Here is a 23,747-nt window from a genome sequence, read left to right on the forward strand (position 1 = left end):
TTACCTTATATTTACAGTCTTCGCCACCAGAAACTATAAGTCCATTTGTTGAATTCCAGCAAGCAACTAATATGAGATTATTATGTGCGTGCCACTGAAATTAAATTATATTATTGGTTAAAAATAAATTATTTTCTCCAAAATATCGTAAGAAAAAGATTTAAAATTAAAAAAAGTATTTATATTATTTTTTAGTTAATTTATAAAAAAATACGATAGCATTAATACACGAGAGAGAGAGAGAGAGAGAGAGAGAGAGAGAGGGAGGGAGAGAGTACTTAAATACAGTATAATATGTGAATCGAAATAACAAATGTTTAATATACCTTGTACGGTTTAGAATTTGAATTAAATGACTGAAGAAACAAATTTCCACCTTGAGAATATAGTATCGTTGAACAATCAGGACTCCAGCTTGAAGTTAATATAGGAAGGTTTGCTTTAACCAACGTAGATCGAAGCATACCACTGCGAGACCAAACCTTAATTAATCCGTCTTCACCAGCTGCAATCAAGATTATATTTTTTAAAACCAGAAGTTTAAAATAGAGATGCAACGGATATCCCGTCTATTTGGCCGCTTTTTTCACAATTTAACTATCCGGCAGAATAGTTTGAATATCCGGCCGGTTGTAAAAAAAAGTCGTTTTCCACAATTTGGATGAATAACTTTGGACTGCATTTCGTTATTCGAATTACGAACACTAAAAATTTGAAGTGTACGTAATATGAACTACACATTTTTAGTAAATAATGGAACAATCTTAATAGGTGCCCAACTAATCACTCACGTGATTTTCTTTATAATTGGCTAGAATAATTCTTCTTTCTCTGTAATAAGTAATCCTATCTTTGTGTTACTCGCCAATTTTATTGAAACTCAGTAGATTTGTAGAGTAATAAAAAATAGATACGTGCATTTTTTTACATCGACAAAGATGCAATTTTAAAATGACCCTTTGTATTTATAAATTAGTATAATTAATTCCTTGCATTCAAGCTTTGATATTAAATTTTTTAGTCAGGTATGATAAAAAGTTTTCATATTGCTGAAAGGAAATTTTATGTTGAAATTATAAAAATCAAAATAGCGGATCTAATATAGCGACCTGATAAATTCAAACAGTCTTATCTCGCTTTTTGCCGAATTCGCGAACTAACTAGGAGATGGAGAGAGTCTATCTCTACTTTGTTTTTTTTGTATTTTTTGTTTATTTTTTTAATTTTCTTATTTTTCAAATAAATTTTTTTACATTTTTTTTTAATTACAATACAATATTTCTTATGCCTTAACTGATCAATACTGCCTGACTTTTCTCTACATTTTGATTAATCAAAAATCATTATATTTCATTATTCATAAGAACTAAATTAAAAATATTTTGCTAAATATTTTTTTAAATCACTACTTAATTTTATTAACTATTAACTCATAAGATGTTCAACTTTAGTTTTAAACAATAGATTAATGATGTACCTGTCAATAATGCAGAACCATCAGTACTCCATCTTCCTATTGTAGTGGCACCTTTATGAGCATCAATACTTTTTTCGATGCGACCATTTTTATTAATCAAATGGTATTTTCCTAGAAAATATTATTATAAAAATGTTGCTTTTTAAATATTTACAAAAAATATTTACATTTTTTTTTTCAATTAATAAAGGGAAAAAGTACCTTTTTTTATATGAGCTATTTATTGAGACAATTCATATATAAGTAATGTTATTTTTTTATAATAATTTTTTTAAAACTTATTTTTTATATATACAAAACCAAACATATAATTCAATATATAATATAATCATTTGTTTTTTTTTATTACAGTTAATTTTTTTTCAAATTTATACTTTTCGTATAAATAGAAATAATTCTCTTCTTAAATTCTTAACGCAACATCATATCATGACATTAAGAACATAAATAAAATGACTAGCAACATGGCTATGTTAATCGTAGTATGTCCAATGAATGTATTTAATATTCGAATAAATAAAAATAAATAATATACACTGTTAACCCTGTATCGCGTAGTATCTTTAAAAATTCTACTAAATTAAGGATACTAATTTAAATATAAAAATAATATTTAGTTACACACTAATATAAAAATACATATAACAACATATTTTTTATAAGATCTATGAACCAAATATGTCATAGCTATACGAGATCTGTTCCAAAAGTATCCGATCTCTACGTACATATTTGTCTTTGGACATCCTCTCTCTATTATGGAAAACAAGCTGCATATCATTATCAACTGAAGAGCTATTGAATCCTGTTATTTAGTGAGGTACTCCTCAATGCTCCCTCCTACATATTGAATGCTTGTTTTCCACGAGAGAGAGAGAGAGAGAGAGAGAAGAGGGATTTCTGCACTGTATTTTAAATTTACATTTTGCGATGTTGATGCATACATTCGCAATGTTGCAATTCAATGTTTCTGAGATGTTGATTCAACATTACTGTGCTGTTAGGTAATTATATCTTTATTACGTATGAAAATATTTTTGAATGACATACCATCGGCTGTAGTAATTAATAATACATCTAAAGATTTTTTAATAGAAGCAGAATGATTAGGACGTGGATGCCATTGCATATCAGTAGGATAAAAATCACTAGAAAATTCTGTTACAATGGTGGAATGTGCAATTCCACCTTCTAAATGCCAGCATATTAATAAATGATCTTCCCTAGAAAATAAATATAATATATGAATATATGAATAAATATAATATTGATCTTATACTCATGTGAGTTTTAAAAAATTTTACGAAAAAATAAAAACCAAAGAATTTATTTTATACGATCAATATATAGAATAATTATCAATTTTATTAATAGCAATAAAGAGAAGCAATTGATTTCGTCAATTTAATATACACGTGATCTTAAGTTAATAGTTTCTACTTACCCACAAGAATAAATTTCTTCTGTTGAACTCCATGCAACACAAGTGATTAATCTTTTATGTCCATTATCTTCTTGTACAGATATTTTGAATCTCATATTAAATTTTTTGTTAGAACCCTTTTACTAAATTATTTGTATATCTTTATGATATTTAATAGAAACAAAAAAGTGGAATACTTAATTTTTATAAAATAAAATATGTAATAAAGCAACAATACAAATTTAAATTAATTTAACTTTAAAATCCAAGTAAAAATCATATTAATAAATAATTTTGTAACGCCAGTAATTGAGTAACGTTTGTTGGAACAGGAATCGTGTGTTATATTAATGGGTATAGATAGATTTTTGTTTATGCTTTAATTTCCATGGAAACTACGAAAGCAATGGGTGCGTTCATCAGAACACAACGTTGCGCAACGGTTTAAGGTGCGATCACATGGACTGCGCTCAGTAGAAAAAGCAGCTTTGCAACTATTGTAAAATTGTTCAATACGATTAGTTGTTGCTTTTGGTTCTTTATAAATCTAAACGTATAAACCAATCATATTGAAGAATTTTACAACAGTTTCAAAGTTGCTATCGTCATTCTCACTCCTTTTGTTTTATAGATCATGTGCGGAGACAAAACGCTTGAACTCAAGAATGATATTAGCCGTAACTCATATAGGGCACTATAGAACTATAGAGCTTTGAAACATATTACCTCACATTCACTGTTTCTCAATTTATTATTATTATTATTATTATTATTAGTATTATTATGATTTTAGAAATTCAAAAGTAACATGTATATTAATTAAGTTTTTTATATATATTAATTAAGTGCATATTGAAAAAAAAATGAAGTCTTAATCAGTCTTACAGCCCTATCTAATAACATATATATAGTGTCCTATTTAATATCATCCCTGAGTTCGAACATTTTATGTCTCCGTGCACGGTCTAAATGTTATGAAACAAAAGAAGTGGGGATGACGATAGGCAAAATCGGTCGAAATGTGCAACTTTTATTGTAGGCTGCAGTGCAGACCTGTGATAATATTAATCATAATAAGTATATGTATGTACGAAAAACATTTTCTTCAAGTAATAATAAACAATATTAAATAAAAATTGATCGATAAAATTAAACATACATAAATGAAAAATGTCATATTTGAGGCGGTTCTTCAAAATAATAAAATATTTCTATTAATAAATATTTCTTAAGAATTTACATTTTTTTATTTATTGAAATATTATTATAGTTTACAGTTAGATTTACATATCCGATTTTCATTCACTTTACTTTTCTATATAACTTTATAATATTATTCTTGTTTTTTTAAATATAATAATATAAATATAATTATATAAATTGTCCGCATAATAAATGAATACTTACTACCATAATATGTATCTCTTATACCTTATATATTTCTTATAATATTAATATGTATGTATTAATTATGCTGTAGACGATACAGCTAATTTCTTCAAATGTTCCATAAATACTTGTAAGCTAACATCATCTGTCAGAACAGGAGCACCACTTTCCTAAATGAAACAAACGACATAATTTAATTTTTGCTAAATTATGAAAACAATGTTGAAACTCTCTCTCTCTCTCTCTCTCTCTCTCTGCGCGCGCGCGCGTGTGTGTGTGTGTAACGTGTATGTATAAAATTTTTCTATCATCATCTGTTTGGTACCAAAGATAACATTATATGAATGATTAAAATAAATTGAAATTTTCTTAAATACATTTAAATACGTTAAAATGTATTTAACTTTCATCACAGAAGATTATAACTGTATCTATATAGGCAACCAATGAAGAATCGACAATTTAATTTATTTATGTCTAAAAATTAAATTTTATGCATGAAAATCTCAGCCCCCTAGAGTATCGCGCAAGTACGAAATTTATACTAAATCCATATTTATGACAAATGCGGTTTACAGTAGTCGAAAGAGTGAATCTTTACTTTTAATTTGTTTTTTTATTGAACGTTGTACGATTTTTTCCACCCAGTTATTGAAAGTGACACTTCTGCTTAAACCTCATTTTTGTGTAATTTTTATCTCATGCCATAGATCTTTGTAAATTTTGTGAAAAATTGTTAGATTTGATGGATATCCATTTATGTCCGTATAACTCCGTAAAGTATTAGTCATATTGAAGTTTCAATTATATATTTCGAAAGTAGAGATTTCAACATTTAAAATGCTTTTTTAATTTTTTGTCTGCGATAATTTTTCCGAGTTACGGTGTTCTGAATATTGCCCAATTTTTAGCGTGTTTGAAAGTGTTCTCTAGACTTTGTTGAGTAGTGTATATATATTTACTTACCGCACCATAAGCATACATATTATTGTGTGTTTGACTTGGGTTGACTTTGCTTAATAAAAATCTAGCTTGAGAACCACCTTGCTCCGTGTCAATATATCTCGGCGCAGGAAATCTAACTGCTAATGTATCAGCAGCATCATCAACAGGTGCTGCTAGTAACTGTCGAAAATTTTCGTATTCTGGTAAATCTTGATATTTCAACTGTCGCCACTGTGCAATAGTCTATAAAAATATAAATTTTAAAACATTATAAAAATTTACTTTGTTAACAAGTTTTATATACAATTAATTAAAATATATACAATTGCGCACTCCTGTGTGTATGCAAAAAAATTTTTATAGCATGAATTTTTTACAAAATATATAAACTTACAGGGTTGCAACAGAAAAAAAATTTTAAGTCCTTCCTAACTTTTTAAAGTTTTTCCAAACAATAATGGAGAATTTTTCATGACCATTATTTAATTGTACAGCGAATTCTCTCTCGATTCGATGCATTCAGGACGCTACTGGTGCACATTAAAGCTAGCTATCGTACACAAATTAGCATAAAAATTTGTGTTTAATATAAATGTAAAAATAAATTAATAAAATGTTCAATACATTTTATTGTGCTTTCAAGTAAAATCCATATTTTGATTCGAATGCATTTTATACTTTTAAACAAATTAAATCAGCGTACAACGGCTTTAATATATATATACTTGTTCAAAAATAGTTCATCTACTGATATTATATTGTAATAAAGATAATTATCATATAAAGCAAATGAACATTGTTATGAACTTATTTTGATATATATATGGTACATTCTTCTGTCTCTTCAGATATTTATCTTCATTGTTTATTAGATGTAAAATAAGGATAGAATGACACAAATAGCGTCTCCCCGAACGCACTAATATCTCATTATTGAATTGATACTTTTTACTTCGTGATATATTTAAATATTAGTTATGTATACGTAATATACAAATAAATTCCATATATAGAAGCAAGAAAAATTTCTTAGTACAAATATTATTATATGATAATTTCAAAATTGATGATAAGGCCCTCGTGGAGCACTTTTACCACTTGTCATATCATTATGCCTGAAGCGCGCGAAATGTCAACTTCGTGACTAGTAAACTTTAATTGTTAACCATTTAAAAACCGTTATAGCTTCGACATTTTCGTATTAGAATCTTAGTAATTCTTCGTATTTTCATCTTAGAATGTTTCAAGAAAATCCGCTCTTAAAAGGACTTGCGGTGATTGTGGAGCACTCTATATTTTCTCGCTTTTGACATCATAATCTGAGATGCTGTTAGTGAACAAGAACCTTAAATTTATTAATTCTATTTACCTCTCCATGAAATATAAGTATTTGAAAAAATGTATCCATCAACAGAATTCTATCAGGTTGAATAGACGATGTATCTAACAATACAGCCTCTGGAGGGCCATTAAATCCATAACTATATAAAACTGGTTGGATCATAACTAAAGAATCGGCTACATTTTCACGCATAAGCATATGCCTGAAAAATACCAAAAAATATGTGTAAATACACATTCTGACAATCTAATGATTAAACTCTTGGATAGAGGAGAAATGGATTAAACCGAGTAAAAGAGTCCTTATCATTTTGTAATTTTCGCAAAGTTAACATACGCTTTGTTCAGCAATCTTTAGAAATTAATATCTCGTCAATAATTGCGAAAATTACAAAACGATAAAGAACTTTCCTAGTCAGTTTATTTCATTTTACCTCCATACAAGAGTTTGATCATTAATTATTAACCATGTATATCATAAATGTACATAAACGTATGCGTTCTTACAACTTGATTATCTTAGAAAGTATTGGTTTATTGGAAGAACAGACAGTTTCAGACAAAAGTTGTAGAGTTTAAAAACATCTATTTACTGATCTTGGATGACATGGCCAAGGTTAGGCCAAGGTCACATCGATTTTTTTTTTAATAAAAAAACCCCCACATTTTTCATTGTATATTCTCTTATACCTTATCTTGAGAGTTTTTCGAAACATTCTATAACGAAATCATTTTTCATTACGTACTTTTTTAGTTATAAGACTTGAAATTTATAGTACCGCTAGCATATTAGCATTATCCAAAGTGTTCGACTAATGGTTAGAACTTTTTAAATGTTCACAGTCATGATCTTGACATCATACGTCAAGATCAAAAGATTTTTTTCTTATTTTTATTTTTAGTGTAAGAATGAAAAGGAAAGAAGTACAACCTTTTACACATATACGCGTATGCATGTAATTATACATATACGTAGACATGTGTGGGTCAATGCAGAAATCAAAGATTTGAACCGAAATTACATTCCGGAAAAAATTTCGGATTAGTTATGATTACGGTTCGAGGCTACTCTACTTTTAGTTCCAGTTCTTTTAGCAGTAACGATAACCGTTACAAGTATATAATTACCGAAAAGCAAAAGGAACGAAAAGGATTTATTCAAAAGATACTCCAGTTATTTATTTTTAAACTACAATAATTAATATTCAATAAATATAAACTATAACTTTAAGTAAAAAAATAAAAATTCAAACAGTAACCGTTACATTAAAAAAAACTGGAATCAAAAGTTGAATTTAGCCTCAGATTATCCGGGTAAAAATTTTTTGATCCAAGTCCTTGATAGAAATCTAAATCTTCTCAATAAATTTTAAGTATCACATGCATAAAAAGTAAAAAACCATATCAATTTCATAAAAATTAAAAATATTCTTACCTATAAAAGCTGGTTTCATCTGGTGAATTATTGAATACTTGTAAAAATTGGGATCTGCGCAAATGATACATAAATTGTGGATACATAGAAAAATTTTGTGCTAATCTAAAGCTATTTGGATCATCTTTTGCATATTCTCCAAACTTCTGACACTGCAAAAATAAGTGTTTTATTTTTTAAAAAATATAAAAGAATATATAATTACAAAATTATATACTATTTAAGAATATTATACTTGTATGTAATTTTTTGCAATTTTATTAACAGAAACTACTAACAAGTCTAATCAGCATTCGATCGACCCATCTTAAAACATCTGGACCATCATCACTTTCTGCTCTGAATACGGCCAAACGCGACATGAGAACAGCTGCTGCTTCTTGATCAAATCCAGCACTTATATGATGCAATGATGATGATGCATCTGCCCAACTGTAATTCAAAATATATTCTAGAAATACTAAAAATTTATAAATTATCCTGTAATATACATGGTGCAATAATTAAGTTCTTAAACTGAGGCCATAAAAACAGAAAAAAAGAATCGAAAGTATATATATCATCTTCTAATACATCTATAGTCCCCTCTAACTTTCAACTAACGTTTACATCGCTATTACAACTGAGAAAATGCTTCATTCCGAATCGTTTTTAGTTCTCTCATCATAATGTACTGGATCGATGACATATCCATTTCCTTAAACTCAGATCCAACGCGATAAACTCGAGTGATTAATTCTCTTGATTACTCAAGTTTATTGCATTAAGATTGAGCTTAAGGAAAAAAGATCCTGGTTTCTTCTGCAAGACGTTTCAGCGCATTTTTTTTATCGTTATCTCAGAGAAATGAGAGATCTCCATGTTAAACCATTTGTCCTACTCATCTGATGTAGCACCAACTAACTTTTTTTTATTGCCTAAATTAAGGCTCCTGATTAGTCGCTGCGGCCATATTGAATCATGACATCATAAACGAGAAATGATACAATGATTTTTCTTGCATGCCATTTGTAAATAAAGAAAATGAAACGAAATAATGAGATCACTTTAAAATACTTGTAAAAATGTGTTAACCTCTAGAAGGTTAGCACATTTTTAAACGAAACTATCCTTACCTCCCTTGACAGTCAATAAATAGTCAAAAAAGGCAAGTAAAGTTCGTTTATTAGTTTTTATTTAATACGCACGTGTAGCTTATTTCCATTTCACTTTTTTTTATTATTTACTAATTAATCAAGGATGAAGGGGGTAAAAATAGTTTTCGGCCATTTTTACAAATGTTTTAAAGTGATCTCATCATTTCGTCCAAATTCTCTTTATGTATAAATGGCATGCAAGAAAAATCAACATTATTTCTCGCATATGACATCGCGATCCAATATAGCTGAGATGACTACTCAAGAGCATTAACAATTGCAATGAAAGGAACAAGGATTTAAAGATGTATCATCGATCTAACAGATTGTGACAAGAAAACTTAAAACGATTCGGGAAGAAGCGTTTTTTCAGGTATTCTTCGGCATGTTTTTACATTGCTTTAGTCTGGGAACTTAATTGTCACTACGTGTATTAATATTGAAAAATAGAAAAAAATATTTACTTCCTTGCAACAGTAGTAACTCTAATTCTTCTTTGTCCACTACTATGTTGATATTGAGTAATAAATTGCATACATCCTCTTCCACCTTGCGGAATCGGAGCTGTGTGTTGATTTACAACTTCAAAGAATAATGCTGTTGTTGTAGATGGTGTTAACGAACAAAATTTCCATTGACAAGTACCACCTAAACCTACTTCTTGCTCTCCAACACTAGATCCTTTCACTCCTAATGATACACAAGGTCCAATTGCTCCAGAAACTTTAATTTCCCGAGATGTTTTTACTTCTAAAGTGGCATTGAATGCCATTTTCAGGTATTTACCATCTTTAGCAAATACTCGTTGAAAAGTTTGTTTAAATAAAGAAGAATTAAATGAATCTCCCATTACCATGTGACCACCAGTAGAATTACAACATTGACGCATTTCTAACAAACCAGTTTGATCAAGGGCACAAGAATAAATATCTATTATATGACCATTAGTTGCAGCACGTGATGCAAGTGCATCGTAATGCTTAGTTGCCTTTTTCATATGCTTAGCATTATCTTTTTGTATATCATGATGTGATCTAATTGGTTGTCGCAAATCATCAGTTACTACTTGGCCAGGTCCTTGAGAACATGGTCCACCAACAAATAACATAATCCTGAAACAGATTAGATTTGATAGAATTAACTGTATATAATATTAATGATATAAATATAGACAATATACATAGTGAATCAGTCGTTGAACCAGCTTTTTATCCTATGAGAAAATTATCGACTTAATTGAATTACAACGTGTGCAGTCGATAATTTTCTCATAGGATAAAAAGCTGGTTCAACGACTCTGATTCACCCTGTATTTATTATAAATTTAGTATAAATACCTAGCACCGGTATTTGCATAACTAGCTTCTAAAAGACCTGTGGCAACTGCCAATGCCACGCCTGTAGATCGTAATGAACGTTTTCCTGGTCCAACAGGCCAAGGATCACGTTGTAACTCTCCCAAAAGATCTGTTAAACTCATATCACATTTATGTACCGGTTGTAAAAAACGATTAGCAGGTGGTAATGGTTGTACACCAGATCCTCTTGGCTGATTTGGATTTTGTCCTGGAATTGGTCTTCCAATACCTATCAAAATACAAAATAAATTATATATAATTAAAATTTAGACAATTTAGAATAAATAATTTAAAGCTTAGCTATTACCTAACATATCTTGAACTTGTTTTGGTTGAAGATCCTTTGTGCCACGAAATACATAACTTTTACTGCAACCGTCACATCCCAATTCGTGAACTTGAACCATTTTACCAAATGTAATAAGACCAATGAGGGCATTAGATGGAAGTAAAGATAATGACATTTGTAATGAATCTTTAAGTGCTCCTAATTCTTCATCATCCAGGCAAGTATCCACAACAAGTAGAAATATAGGTGGTAAACATTGGGCACGCTAAACATAATATTACATGTATGTACAAGATATGGTAAAATTTAATTTAAAATGTAATTCCAGTTTGACAAACATAGATAATAAATTATGTATATAAAAAATGAAGTCAAATCAATCACGGTAGTGTCGCTGTGTGTGTTTTAGCGTCGAGACACTACCAGTGTCTCCAGATACTCTCAGTAAGAGTGCAAACCACACAACCATAAATACATATGTTCAATATCCAATATATTTTTCATGGAATCTAGATTTTCCTTCTAGTTTTGGAAATCTATTATAAAAGATTATTTTTTAGCTGCCATAATGCTAATAATTCAGTTTTACAAATTTATTACAAAATTGATTATAATTTTATATGTACATAATCATAAAATGAAATATTATTTATAATTATATATTATTTTATATATATAATCAATTCTATAATATATTGATTTCCTTACTTCTTAAATAGAGGATGTCCCTCCATATAAGCGACCACCTCTTTTTATCTAGTAAACTAAAGCCGGCGACACACGATACTTTTTTTTCTGCTGAATTTCTAATCAGATTTGCGTTTTGCTACTATTTGGCTGTAGTGCTGTCACTTCCAGCTAGAAATCCAGTAGGAAAAAAAGCATCCTGTACGGCCAGTAACAAAGGTAGGTCTAATAAATATAATGTTAAATTAAATAGCTCTAATTAAACTCTATTATAAACAGTGATCACTTAGAAAATTTACTCTTATTAGAGATCGGAGAGATATGCATAATTTTTGCAAAATAAAGAAAATATTTCGATATAAAAGAAGTTGTAACATCCGTTCTAACAAATATAACAATGTATGCTATAAGAAAATTATTTACAAATTATACAAGTTATTTCGATTTAAAATTTAACGGGACTATTGCCTTTTCAGTTTCGACCTATGACCAACATTGGACTCTCATGTTGACGATTAATTTATGATCAGGATGCCAACATCATACAGGTCAATCGTCAATGTGAGCCACATAGGACCACATAAAATCGAAATTAAAAAAGTAGTAGTCGCCTACAAAACTTTAAACCAAAATAATTTGTAAAATAATTTTATTATATCATATATCATTGTATTCGTTAGAATAACGGACGTTACAACTTTTATTACATCAAAATTTTTATTTTATCGTGCAAAAGTTATGTATATCTCTCCATTCTCTATTATGAATAATCTTTTTTAGTGATGTGCTTAGAATAAAGTTAGAACTGTTTAATTTAATACTATATTTATTATTATTCTAATATCTCTACTGCTTGTGGTCGAAGTGGTGACTTCTCTCATATGCCTGTGGTGCACTGATTGTACACAGTCACATGGGACCTACTGTCGATTCCGAACGGCGATTTTTATTAGAGAAGTCTTGGCAAAGAGATCTTCTCACTCAGTGATTTGCCATTGCCTGTCGAGAGGAACTACGAGCGTTCGAAAAATTTTTCGGTTCTATCTGGATTCTGGCATAGCAGTCTCGTACGCTGCTGCTACGCCACGCCCGCGCTCAAATGAAATTAAATGAAATATGTATTGACAAAAAATATATATAATTTAGAAAAGTAACACACACATACTATGAACCAAGTAATAATTAAATTAATTTTTACAGCAAAAGTAAATAAATATTCTTATTTATATCTTTTATTTCTTATAAATAAAACTAATAAAAACTTTTGTCTCTACCTTATTTATAATTCATTACCTACCATTATTGTATACTCAATTGTTGAAAACATTGGGATGAGTTCTGCAGGCTGGTGTTGTTCTGAAATTGCAGCATACTGTGGTGGAAACTAAAAAATACAAAGATATATGAGTATATAATGGTGGTTCAACACTGAGTTGCTAATCGGTAAACAAAAGTCTTAACCAGTATCTTATGCCTATCCAAGAGTCGTAAGCCATAAGAAATTAGCTAATCACAGTTGAACATGAAATAATCGACTATGACTGGTTGTACATTGTTATGTAGAACAGGTTTTAACCCTAGTCATATGTACAAGTTAACTATTGACCAACATCATTGATTAAGACTCAGGGCCACTTAGGAATTCTATCGACTCATTGTGGAACGTACGTGATTAGTAAATGTTAGACTAGTTATATGGAAAACTGAGTTTCAATGAGGTAAATCAATTTTCACATATAATGCAGTTTATAATATAGTAAACAAAAGATATCATAGACATAACGTTCAATAATATAATTCTTGAGTTATAATGTATCAAAAGTGTAAAACTTGTGCCTACAGAGTATCTTTGATACACCATAGCTCAAGAACTATCTATCTATTGATTGCATTCAGCAGAGAAAGCAGTTTTGCAACTGTTGTAAAATTCTCCCATATAATTAGTATAGTTTTTACTTTCCATATGGAATATATAAATTATATTGTATAAATTATAAAACTACTAAATGTATAAATTATATTGAAGAATTTTATAATAGTTTTCTCTGCTGAGCACAACCATATGTATACAGGGTATCCCGAAATTCGCGAATCAGAGTACCATAGTAAGAAAGTTTCCAAAAAATTAAGTAAAAAAGTCATTTGTAAATTTTTAAGTTAAGCAACAGTTGTGAAATAATAAGTATGGCTAATTATGAACTATGTTTAGACGGACGACATTTAAATGCTGAAGTATGCGCTTCCTAGTACTATCATATGTATGATTTATGGAAAAGAGATCGTCTAAAGCAATAGTTGGCCATATTTAACTCATATAAATCTAAAAAATTACTTGAAATAAAAATAATTTCTTCACAAATAACTTTACTTAATTTTTTGAAAATTTCCTTCCCAAGATATTCTGATTCATAAATTTTTAGACATGGTTATAACATTTTTTTGTTCATTACATTATAAGCTATAACATATGTAAAAATCAACTCGTTTCACCAGATTCAATTTGCCATATAATTAGTGCAGAATTCTTTTACAAATTAAATTGTTGATATTACTGACATATACTATATTTTGTCAAGGTAAAAATTAAATATCTATCTTGTTAAAGTAATAGAATTTAATAAAAATGTTCAATTATTATTATAACACTATAAACTACTATTTTGATAGTCTGCTAACATGACAGCAGAGTCCGTATATGTAAATGTTTATTTTACTCTATTTCTGTATCACAAATATGTCAAATTTTTTAGATATTTACAAGTATCATTCTACAGTATTTTCTACAGATTTCTACAGATTTTTTGCCGTCATATTCTGTTGACAAAATTTGTTATATTTCTGTCAATATTCTACTTTGTATATTCCAAATTCTGATCAAATGTACAGCCTTTTTAATGACAAAATGTATAGCAAACACTTTTAAGAATCTTTTTATAAATTTGTTGTCTATATATTTTCTAATTTTAAGCAGTTAATACATTATTAACTTTACTTATTGATGGTTTAATGTATAGTTAAAAAAACAATACAGTCCACGTTAGTAGTAAAACAAGTTTCTTTTCTTACAGGATTTCTCTGAAAGCAAAAATTGCAGACCCATAGCTTTGCACGATAATCCACTTGACACAATGGATTTAAAATAGCTCTGCAAGTAGATCTTGTACATAAAACTGGATCATATTGAATTGCTGGAAGATTTGGTCGTTCTTTAATTGGTTGGTACAAAGTACCCAACGGAACAACCAGTCTGGTAGCATCGATACGAGATGAGGGCCATACATTCCACGTGAATCGCACTCCGTCGCGATCTTCGTTTTGTTGAATAAAATCTTCATATGTCGTCATAATACTGCAAGATACAGCAGTTTATGTTTTAGTACAAATTATTGATTTCATCTCTTAAAATTAATTTCTTTTTTTCTATATATAATTGTCTACTTTTTAATATAGAAATATAAAATAATGAAGTTTGGGAAATAAAAATATTGAAAAATCAATAGTTTAGTTACAAACTTAAATAAATACTTACGATTATCTCTGCATACGAAAAATATAAATTAGTTACAACTATTATATTGACAAATACAACTCTCTTAAAGTACTGTTAATAAGAGATTATATAGATTTTTATTAAAAAATAATATTTCTCTCATGCAAATACTACAGCCACGTCACTTGGAAGATTAAACGCATGCGCACTATGTCTTCCGCGTGTACAAACCACAGATGTCTATACTACACCTAGATTGCTAAAGCCAATAAGCTAGTATGGCATATATAAAAACGTTTAAGGTGCATTTACATGCAAGCGTGAGCTCCAAGCAACGGAAGCAGCAATCAATCAATAATTTTTACAGCAGCGATCAATCAATAATTTTTATAGTGGTGTGAAAAATATTTTTCACACCACTGTTCGTATCGCTTAGCTGATTGGTTGTTTCCGCTGCTTGACACTTGACGCTCGCATGTAAATGCATCTTAACTTGAAGGCATTAGCAGCACCGTAGCCAATACGGTGACAAGATTTTAAAGGCTTAAACAAAATAAGTACAGGCAACAAGCACAGGCAACAGGGAATAACGAGCCGTCCAATTAGAGCTCTGGTGTGTAAATTTGATATTATATCCCAGAGCTCTGATTGGATGGCTTGTTATTCCCTGTTACCTGTGCCTATTGTGTTTAAGCCTTAATACAGCTAGCAATCCAGCAGGATAACAAGCATTGTGTGCTACTGGCTTAGATGTTTTGTAAACGTTTCTTAATACAGATATTATTAAAAACCTCTGAAACAGGTTTGGCTTGGCATTATTAAATCGTTTTTAAGAAAGCCGTGTAAAACCGGTTTTCAATCGGTTTAATGTATCAAAATTCGATGTTACCAACTTTTTCGACTAATTAAGGTTAAGAAATGACAAAGAATATTTTCGTCTCAGGTTTTGTATCAGGTTTTATAAAGCTGCTTTATTTTTAGTGGAGGTAAAATACGCCTGATTGTGTAAATAGACATCAACTAAAACGGTTTTACCAGTGCGTATAAACGTAGTCATTGTGTTTCCGGCTTAAAAATTTCAACCTATCAGAAACTGTGTACTCCGTAGTTCCGCATTCTCAATGCCATTGGTTAATATTTTTATTCATTGTTCCCTCATTCATTGTTCCTTTGATTGTGCGGAGGACCTAAATCTACAGCTCTGCTTTGCCGTAGTGTATTAACTTCTGTCATTTTCCTGTTGACGATTCCATTATTCCACTATTCCAGTCTGTTCGAGTCGGTGCACTGTTAGTACGAATTGGTATGAACGTTCCACAAATAATCTAGCTTAGTTGGAGTTGTTTGATTTTTTTCATGATGCGTTATAATTAGTGCGATGGCAATAATTTTTATTGATCGTCAGGAGTATTGGTAAAACAAAGCGAGTCAGTTCTTACGCGAAGAATGCGTTTAGTGTGCAATATGCTCTGAACGTACAGTGAAATAATAAAGGAATCACAATTTCGTGTTCATCGATATTTTAGTTCCCATCTCAGAATGGTTTTGAGTCGCAACGATAAAAGAAAGAGGAAGGAGGGAGATCTGGTGGACCTCATGGAACCACTTTCGGAATCTCCGAAAAGGTAATTCACTTTTACATTACTGTGTAATGTTTTTAATGATAATAACTTCACAAATTGTAAATAAATTATATTTAAAGAAATATATAATAATACATGAGTTTAATCATCCTGTGTATTTGTAGTAATTTTTTAAGAGATTGCCATTATATTAAGTCGACATAATTATTCCAGGACCAAAGTTCATGCACAAAGAAAATTTGCGCAAGGTGCGATCACTGTGTTTAATACATCACCTACACCTATTAAGGACAAAGAGAAAGCTAAACCTGCTACAATCACAGAATTAATAACTCACAAACGACCAAATACGGAGGATTTTTTAACATTTTTATGCTTCAGAGGTTAATCATTTAAGGATAATATCGATGTTTTTATTTAAATCAATAATTCTTAGCCAAAAAGTTGTGACATATTCTCATCAGGCCTGTCCAATTTGAGCTCCGGAGCCAAACCGCAAAGTTATCGACACAAAAAAATTCAATGTAGGTAAGATTTCGAAGATTGTAGTGTTGATGAGCATCAATCAGATGAGTATCAATACTCTACACTCCCTAAAATTTTACTCGCACTGAATTTTTTTGCGTCAATGCTAAATTTTAAGAGATGCAGAGGGATGAATTTTTGTCTCTCTCACACATACACACACATACAAACACACAGAGTTGTTCTGTTAATAAAATATAAAATTGAATATGTTATTTAGAAATATATATTCTATTGTTGATATTTCTGTTTAAGCATCACTTATTACAAAAAAAAAACTTATAATAATTTATATTGTATATTTGCTTACATAATTGTTATAATCTGTCTTGATTTTAACATGTTCTTTAGATGACAAATTCTTTTCTTTTTTTCAAATTTAGGAACATCTATTTTGCCACCTAATTTAAATTTTTTCAATACTGGCAACAAAAAAGAGAAACAAGGATCTAAGTCAACTCAAACTTTTATAGAGAAGACATTGTCCTCTACTAGTACTTTCATAGAAATTCAGAAGCATGAAAATACATGCCAAAAAAATGTGACGAAAGTAAAACCTATTGTTTCAAATAAAAAAAAAGTGACTAGTGCGTTGCACAAAAGTATTACCAAACTTAAGACGACTACATCTACGGTTCAAGCACTTAAAAAGAAATATCAGGAACAACGCCTTGCTAAGCAAAGAATCAAAAATAAATTTAAACCTACTTGCGTTATGAAGACAAGATCATGTACAGAGAGATCTATGTTGAAGGCTGGTCTTAAGTTGACACCGCGAAAATTTTTACCTAAAATCAAGACAAAGAGACATGGCCTAAGAAGTAGTGTACTACCAGAGAAAACCAGTAAACCTTTATCAAAAGCAAAAGTTACGTTACCCAAACCAAAGAAAAAAGTCAATTTAAAATCGAAAAATAGTGATACTTCGAATATAGATGCGTCATCCGAAGAAGACAATGATGCCGATGACAATCAAGGGGAAGAATTACATATGGAGAAATCAACATCACAGATAAAGCGAAATATACAAAGAGGCATCCAAAAAAAGATTTGCACTAGAAGTAAATCAGAGATGAGGAGAGTTACAAGATCGTCCAGTGGTATAGTCTCTTCACAAAATCTTTCCAGAAGGCCTACCAGAAAAACAAAGGAAGCAGCTGCTGTATATATGGAAATTCTTGGGAGAAAACTAGTGAGTCCGGATTTAGAAAATGACGATAACGTTTCATTTGAAAGCTTTCCCGAGCTACCAAATGCTCGTAGAATAACGCAAACGGAAAACGAGCTTAAAGCCAAAGTGAAACAAAATAGTATCAAGACTATTATTAAAACCAAGGATTCTAAAGTTAGTTCCTACAATAATAACGCTAATAAGCGATTGGATAAAAGTAAAAATAATAAACTGATTTTAAAGAGCAAACGTCTGATGAGGGTACAGAAATATTGTGAAGAGGATAGCGATGAAGAATCTGAGAGCTCAATAGAAACGAGCAATTCGAGACCTATTACCAGACAGAGTCTTGGAAAAATTGATAAACCAAGCAGGAGCCTTAGATCATCCTCCAAAAACACAACTATACAAACAACTACGCAAAGTAACGTAAATAGCAAACCGAAGACTCAAATTCAAAATTGTGTGAAATCAGCTAGGGAAAAATTTGTGATAAAACGTAAACGCGAGAAAAATATATGTAAAACGTCGTTGGATAAGATTAAACAAAAGAGCCTTAAAAGTAATCAAAACGAGAAGGGGGAATCAGAAGAGGAGACGTTAGGAATGCTGCTCAATAAAATAAAGAAGAAAAAAGACAACGAGGAAGAAGAGGAAGGGCAAATCCCTGACAATATTAACAATCTGAAAGATAAAAAAGCAGCTTGCAGTGACATACAAAAAACAGCCGATCTGTCGAAGGTATCAGACGATGAGGAATCTTTTCGAGGGTTTACTAAGAAGGCGATATCAAAAGTTTTGAACTCATGTCAGACGCATGCCAATGTTAATTTGCTAGTCACAGAGTCCGATAAAAAGTTGAATTTACCCAAAACATTGGATGTATCGCAAACAGCGCAAATAGCGAATCAAAGCGTCATTTTACGGCCAAATAAAGTAGAAACATCACCGATCAAAGACAGTCTTTCGATTGCAAATTCGCTGAACGGTGAATGCGATTTGTCTGTACGGGAAAAATCTGTATTGGATTTATCCGTCAAGACCCAAAGCTTATTGTTGCCATCTGTAGAACAGACGAGCAAAAAATTTAATCGCGAAAATGAGGTTTCTTCCTCAAACCTTATGCCACTATCTACTCTGCACACGAGAAAAGAACGAGTGAATATGTCGACCGAACAGATAGAAAAGTGGTTGAACGAAAGTTCGTTTGCCAAAGAAGAAAGCAAGCTGGAGATGGAAAACGTTTCCAGTTTTAGGTACGATTCTGCAGAAAAGTTAAAGGCGGATGTCTCGCATCTATCTATTTCGACGAAAATCCAACATTTGGTACGCCCGGTTAACGTTACACTTTCGAAATTATCGGATAAGACGAATTTGAAGGATCGTATAGGGATACACAGCAAAAATGTGATACCGGTAACATCCGATACCGGTAATATCCGTACTACTGGAGTGAAGCAACAAAATGCGACAAATGTTGACAAAAATAAGAGTACTATCGAAACGAAAGAGACTGTCAAGAATAAAATTGGGAAAACGAACAAAGATACTTCTTTTGCTGAAGATATTAGCGACACTATGTCTAAAACGGATCAAAACTCCGTGATGGATGATGTTATAGAGAAGAAATCGCCGACAGAGAAGAAAATATTTCAACCGCGGAAACCTTTTTTGCCCAAGGTTAAGGAACGTAAAACTGTAATACCGAATGCAAACGCGTTTTCGCCAGAGAACGAGAGCAGCGTTTACGCGTTTGAAAGTGACGCCGAAGTTCCCGTTAGCACACCCTTCCGAAGAAAAGTCAGAGATAATGCAAAACATTCGATTACGGTAACATCATCATCTACAGAGACTATAATATCTGAGTCCAAAGTAATCGCTAACAAATCAAGTTTGAAGGATTCTAAACCATTGGATAGCAAGGAAAAATTGTCAAACGATCTCGTAACGACTATAAAGAAAGAACAAGAATCGCCAGAACCGAAGAACGTAGCAAATACAGATACAGGCGTGAGCAAATTTGAATTGCCCAACAATTTTGCAAACTTGACCACTGTCCAAGTGCTACCACTCGACAAACTCACGACAAGTTGGAGCAACGTAAATTGCAGTGCTTCCATAGCGGTGCAGGTGAATCTCGACGAGACCACGCAGGAACATGAAAACGATACGAGTCAACAGAAAAGTACCGAGATATCTACTCAAACCGAAATGAGTAACGAGAATGACGACGACAACGATGGACATCTATTTTATATTCCGTTACAGGCTGTTACGAGAGGCGGCCCAAATCTGGTACAAGGTCAACAGCTAATACAGGGCGTGGCTGTTAAACTCGGTACGGAAGGACCGACTGGCCCTAATCAAAGAGTCCTCCTTCGAGCTAAGTTAGTCACTAAGCCACCGTCATCGGTGGCACGTTGTCCACCAATAGGAACAGTACAACCGACAACGCGTACTCCACCTAATCCTGCAGCAATGACAGTGGAACAGCAAATACCATCAACGTCAACGACCGCAACTGTGTCAACCACCGTAGCAAGTATGTCGAACGTGGAGATGCAGTCAACGTCAATGATGAAAAATGAAATGCCAGTGTCAAGTCTGATTCGTCAAAATGCCAGTACGATCATAAATAGCAATTCAGCTGAGAAACTCACAAAATCACCTAAATCTAGGGAAAGAAAAGCTTCTATAGATTCGACAAAAAGTGGGAAGAGGTAATATTGAACGTTATATTTTCGAAATATAACATAAATAATATAAGTGTAAAATTATGCATCTTGTTTATACACTTTTATCACTTGTGATAAAAATCTTTTAGGACACAAATGAAATGCAAACAAAAGGGATCGGAACTGTGCTCTTCAAGCAATAGTGTGACGTTTTTAGGCACGAAAATCGCGAATGATGAAACTCGCGTGGTCGAGGCGCCAACGTTTCATCCAACGGAGAAAGATTTCCAGGATCCATTGGAGTATATAGATAAGATAAGGCCAATCGCTGAAAAATTTGGAATATGTAGAGTGGTGCCTCCACCAAATTTCAAGGTAAATATTGCAGGGAGAAAGTTCTACTAGACAAGTTATATATATGTATATATATATATATATATATATATATATATATATAATATACTAAATATATGTTATTTTAATTACATCTTATTATTTTCTCTTCTTTTTTTTTTTAATTTTTAGCCAGAATGCAAGGTATCTGATGATATGAGATTCACCGCTTATAATCAATATGTACATCGCATGCTACATAGATGGGGTCCTAATGTAAAAGAAATGATGGCTATCAAGAAATATTTAGCTACTCAGAGTATTACTTTGACTCAACCACCATGGGTAAAATTATTTGTGTATATATATATATATAACATATATATATAATTTGTGTGTGTATTTACATATATTATTAATATTTTAAATATAGATATTGTATAATTGATAAAATTTGAAGATCAGTGCTTATCAATAATTAACTCTTTCAGATTGGTGGAATGGAGGTAGATTTACCTCACTTATATCAAACAGTTCAAAGTTTGGGTGGATTGAAAGAAGTAATTGAGAAAAAAAAGTGGCAAAAAGTAGCAGATGGTATGAAAATACCGAAATCAGCACAGGATCGTGTTACTAAGCTAGATGATATTTATTGTAAATATTTATTGCCATATGATACATTATCCCCAGGTACATTTTGTATAATAGATAAGCTTTACAAAAATATCGAAAAATTTATACTTTGAATTATTTATAATTAAAAATAATTTGTTTAGAGGAACGTGAAAAGTTGTTTGACGAAGTTGAAACTGAATGGATAAGAAAAGAAAGCAAAGCCTTGCAAAGGCAAGAAGTGTCATTCAATGATAACGATGAGGAAGAGGATGAAGACAGTTCTGATGAAATTGAAGAATGTATTGTAAAAGTACGACAAGACACATTAGTAGATTATTATTTTTATTTTTCATATAAGATGTAGAAATATATATATTTTTGTGTAATTTTAAAATTTAATTCGAAAGGACTTAATCTTTTATTTGAAGCAAGTTTGAAATCTATTCAAAAATCAAATTTTCAAATATTTTATTAAAAATTTCCATTAAAAATTTCAAAAATGTAACTTTCAAGCCTTATAACTTGAAAAGTTCTTAATGAAAAACAATTTTATTAGAGTGTTTCAAAAAGTTATGGAAGAAAACTATATAATAAAAAATGTAATGAAAAATGGAGAATTCTATTTAAAAAATTCAAAGTGAATTTGACTTGACCTTAACGACGCCAAGGTCAAAGTGGTACTTTTTTTTTATATTTCCCTTCGGAACAGAACCAACTTTTGCTTGAAATATTTTTCCTTCATATTTTTCGAGATATTTTCCTGTCAAGATTAAAATGAATCACTCTGTATATACATATATATATATTTTTTAAATATATATGTATAATATATCTATAATGTATAATATATCTATATTTGTTATATCAAAGGGAAGAAACATGCCATTAAACGCTTTTTACCGAATTGCCCGTAATACTCAACGTATGTGGTTTGGTGAAAATCAACGAGGAAATGAAACCGAGGGTGCGTCCGCCAACGAGGTAGAGAGTGCATTTTGGAAACATGTTGCCGAGAGAAAACGTCATGTCTGCGTACATGCAGCAAGCATTGATTCGAGCGGTCGTGGATTTGGATTTTCTGTTGCAAAAAACAGTCCGTTTGCTAGACATCCTTGGAATCTTAAAGTTCTCACTAACAATCCTGGATCAGTATTAAGAGCTTTGGGTCCACTAATGGGTATGTAACTTTCATATATATATATATATATACATATACATACACACACAATATATATCATAATCAAGATATTATAATTGTTACAATTATTACAATTATTTGTATGAATGAAGGAAATAAATAATAAACGATCCTCATTTTTTAATCCTTATTTTACGCTTTTTTCAATAAAGGTGTATATAACATTTTTATACATACAATGTCGGTATTTCTAGGTGTGACCGTACCAACATTGCATGTGGGTATGTTATTTAGCGCTTGTTGTTGGTATCGTGATCCGCATGGTCTACCATGGATAGAGTATCTACATACAGGTGCCAAAAAAATTTGGTATGGAATACCTGATGAGCATAATAATAATTTCCGAAAAGCGCTCTCGAAAATGGTACCACAATATTGCAAAAATAAGACTATATGGTTACCTTCTGATACTGCTATGGTTCCGCCGGAATTATTAGTGAACAACCATGTACCATTATGTCAGACTGTGCAAGAGCCGGGACAATTTATAATAGTATTTCCAAAAGCGTTCACATCAAGCATATGTACTGGTTATGTTGTATCTGAAAGCGTATATTTCGCACAACCATCCTGGTTAGAAACTGCAGAACAAGTATTTAAGGTATGTAACATATAAAATCTTTCGTATAAGATTTTTAGCCAGTTAATTTTAATTACGATTTTATTATTATTATTAT

General features: G+C 31.0%; 3 protein-coding genes across 5 annotated transcripts in view; 1 reads left to right on the plus strand and 2 right to left on the minus strand.

Annotated features, from left to right (window-relative positions):
* The window catches only part of LOC108754783 (intraflagellar transport protein 80 homolog), a 14,742-nt gene extending 11,718 nt beyond the window's left edge, over positions 1 to 3,024 (minus strand). The window contains 5 exon segments of the mRNA XM_018497372.1: positions 5 to 94; positions 327 to 505; positions 1,478 to 1,588; positions 2,528 to 2,700; positions 2,922 to 3,024. Coding sequence (XP_018352874.1) covers positions 5 to 94; positions 327 to 505; positions 1,478 to 1,588; positions 2,528 to 2,700; positions 2,922 to 3,016 — 648 coding nt within the window. The 5' untranslated portion in view covers positions 3,017 to 3,024.
* A 1,304-nt stretch (positions 3,025 to 4,328) lies between these two features.
* On the minus strand, positions 4,329 to 15,164 carry LOC108754782 (protein transport protein Sec23A). Its single transcript, XM_018497371.1, has 11 exons — positions 15,010 to 15,164; positions 14,547 to 14,829; positions 12,778 to 12,864; positions 10,812 to 11,058; positions 10,484 to 10,733; positions 9,611 to 10,258; positions 8,289 to 8,442; positions 8,011 to 8,162; positions 6,604 to 6,778; positions 5,256 to 5,477; positions 4,329 to 4,459 (listed from the first exon to the last, which is right to left on the minus strand). Exons 2-11 carry the CDS (start codon positions 14,823 to 14,825, stop codon positions 4,370 to 4,372), a joined length of 2,304 nt encoding a protein of 767 aa, XP_018352873.1. The 5' UTR covers positions 14,826 to 14,829; positions 15,010 to 15,164; the 3' UTR covers positions 4,329 to 4,369.
* Positions 15,165 to 16,231: 1,067 nt separating this feature from the next.
* LOC108754775 (protein Jumonji) overlaps positions 16,232 to 23,747 on the plus strand; it is an 8,332-nt gene continuing 816 nt past the window's right edge. Inside the window, exons 1-10 of one of the 3 annotated variants that reach the window (XM_018497359.1) lie at positions 16,252 to 16,273; positions 16,376 to 16,595; positions 16,767 to 16,936; positions 17,462 to 20,969; positions 21,074 to 21,299; positions 21,450 to 21,602; positions 21,749 to 21,947; positions 22,034 to 22,182; positions 22,743 to 23,049; positions 23,265 to 23,688. In XM_018497359.1, coding sequence (XP_018352861.1) covers positions 16,510 to 16,595; positions 16,767 to 16,936; positions 17,462 to 20,969; positions 21,074 to 21,299; positions 21,450 to 21,602; positions 21,749 to 21,947; positions 22,034 to 22,182; positions 22,743 to 23,049; positions 23,265 to 23,686 — 5,220 coding nt within the window. In that variant the 5' untranslated portion in view covers positions 16,252 to 16,273; positions 16,376 to 16,509 and the 3' untranslated portion in view covers positions 23,687 to 23,688. Of the gene's footprint in view, positions 16,596 to 16,766; positions 16,937 to 17,461; positions 20,970 to 21,073; positions 21,300 to 21,449; positions 21,603 to 21,748; positions 21,948 to 22,033; positions 22,183 to 22,742; positions 23,050 to 23,264; positions 23,689 to 23,747 lie in introns of all 3 variants that reach the window. The other 2 variants (XM_018497361.1, XM_018497360.1) reach the window with 2 other exon arrangements.

This window comes from Trachymyrmex septentrionalis, unplaced genomic scaffold (assembly GCF_001594115.1).
Source record: "Trachymyrmex septentrionalis isolate Tsep2-gDNA-1 unplaced genomic scaffold, Tsep1.0 scaffold80, whole genome shotgun sequence".
In the NCBI taxonomy this organism is placed as follows: Eukaryota; Metazoa; Arthropoda; class Insecta; order Hymenoptera; family Formicidae; genus Trachymyrmex; species Trachymyrmex septentrionalis.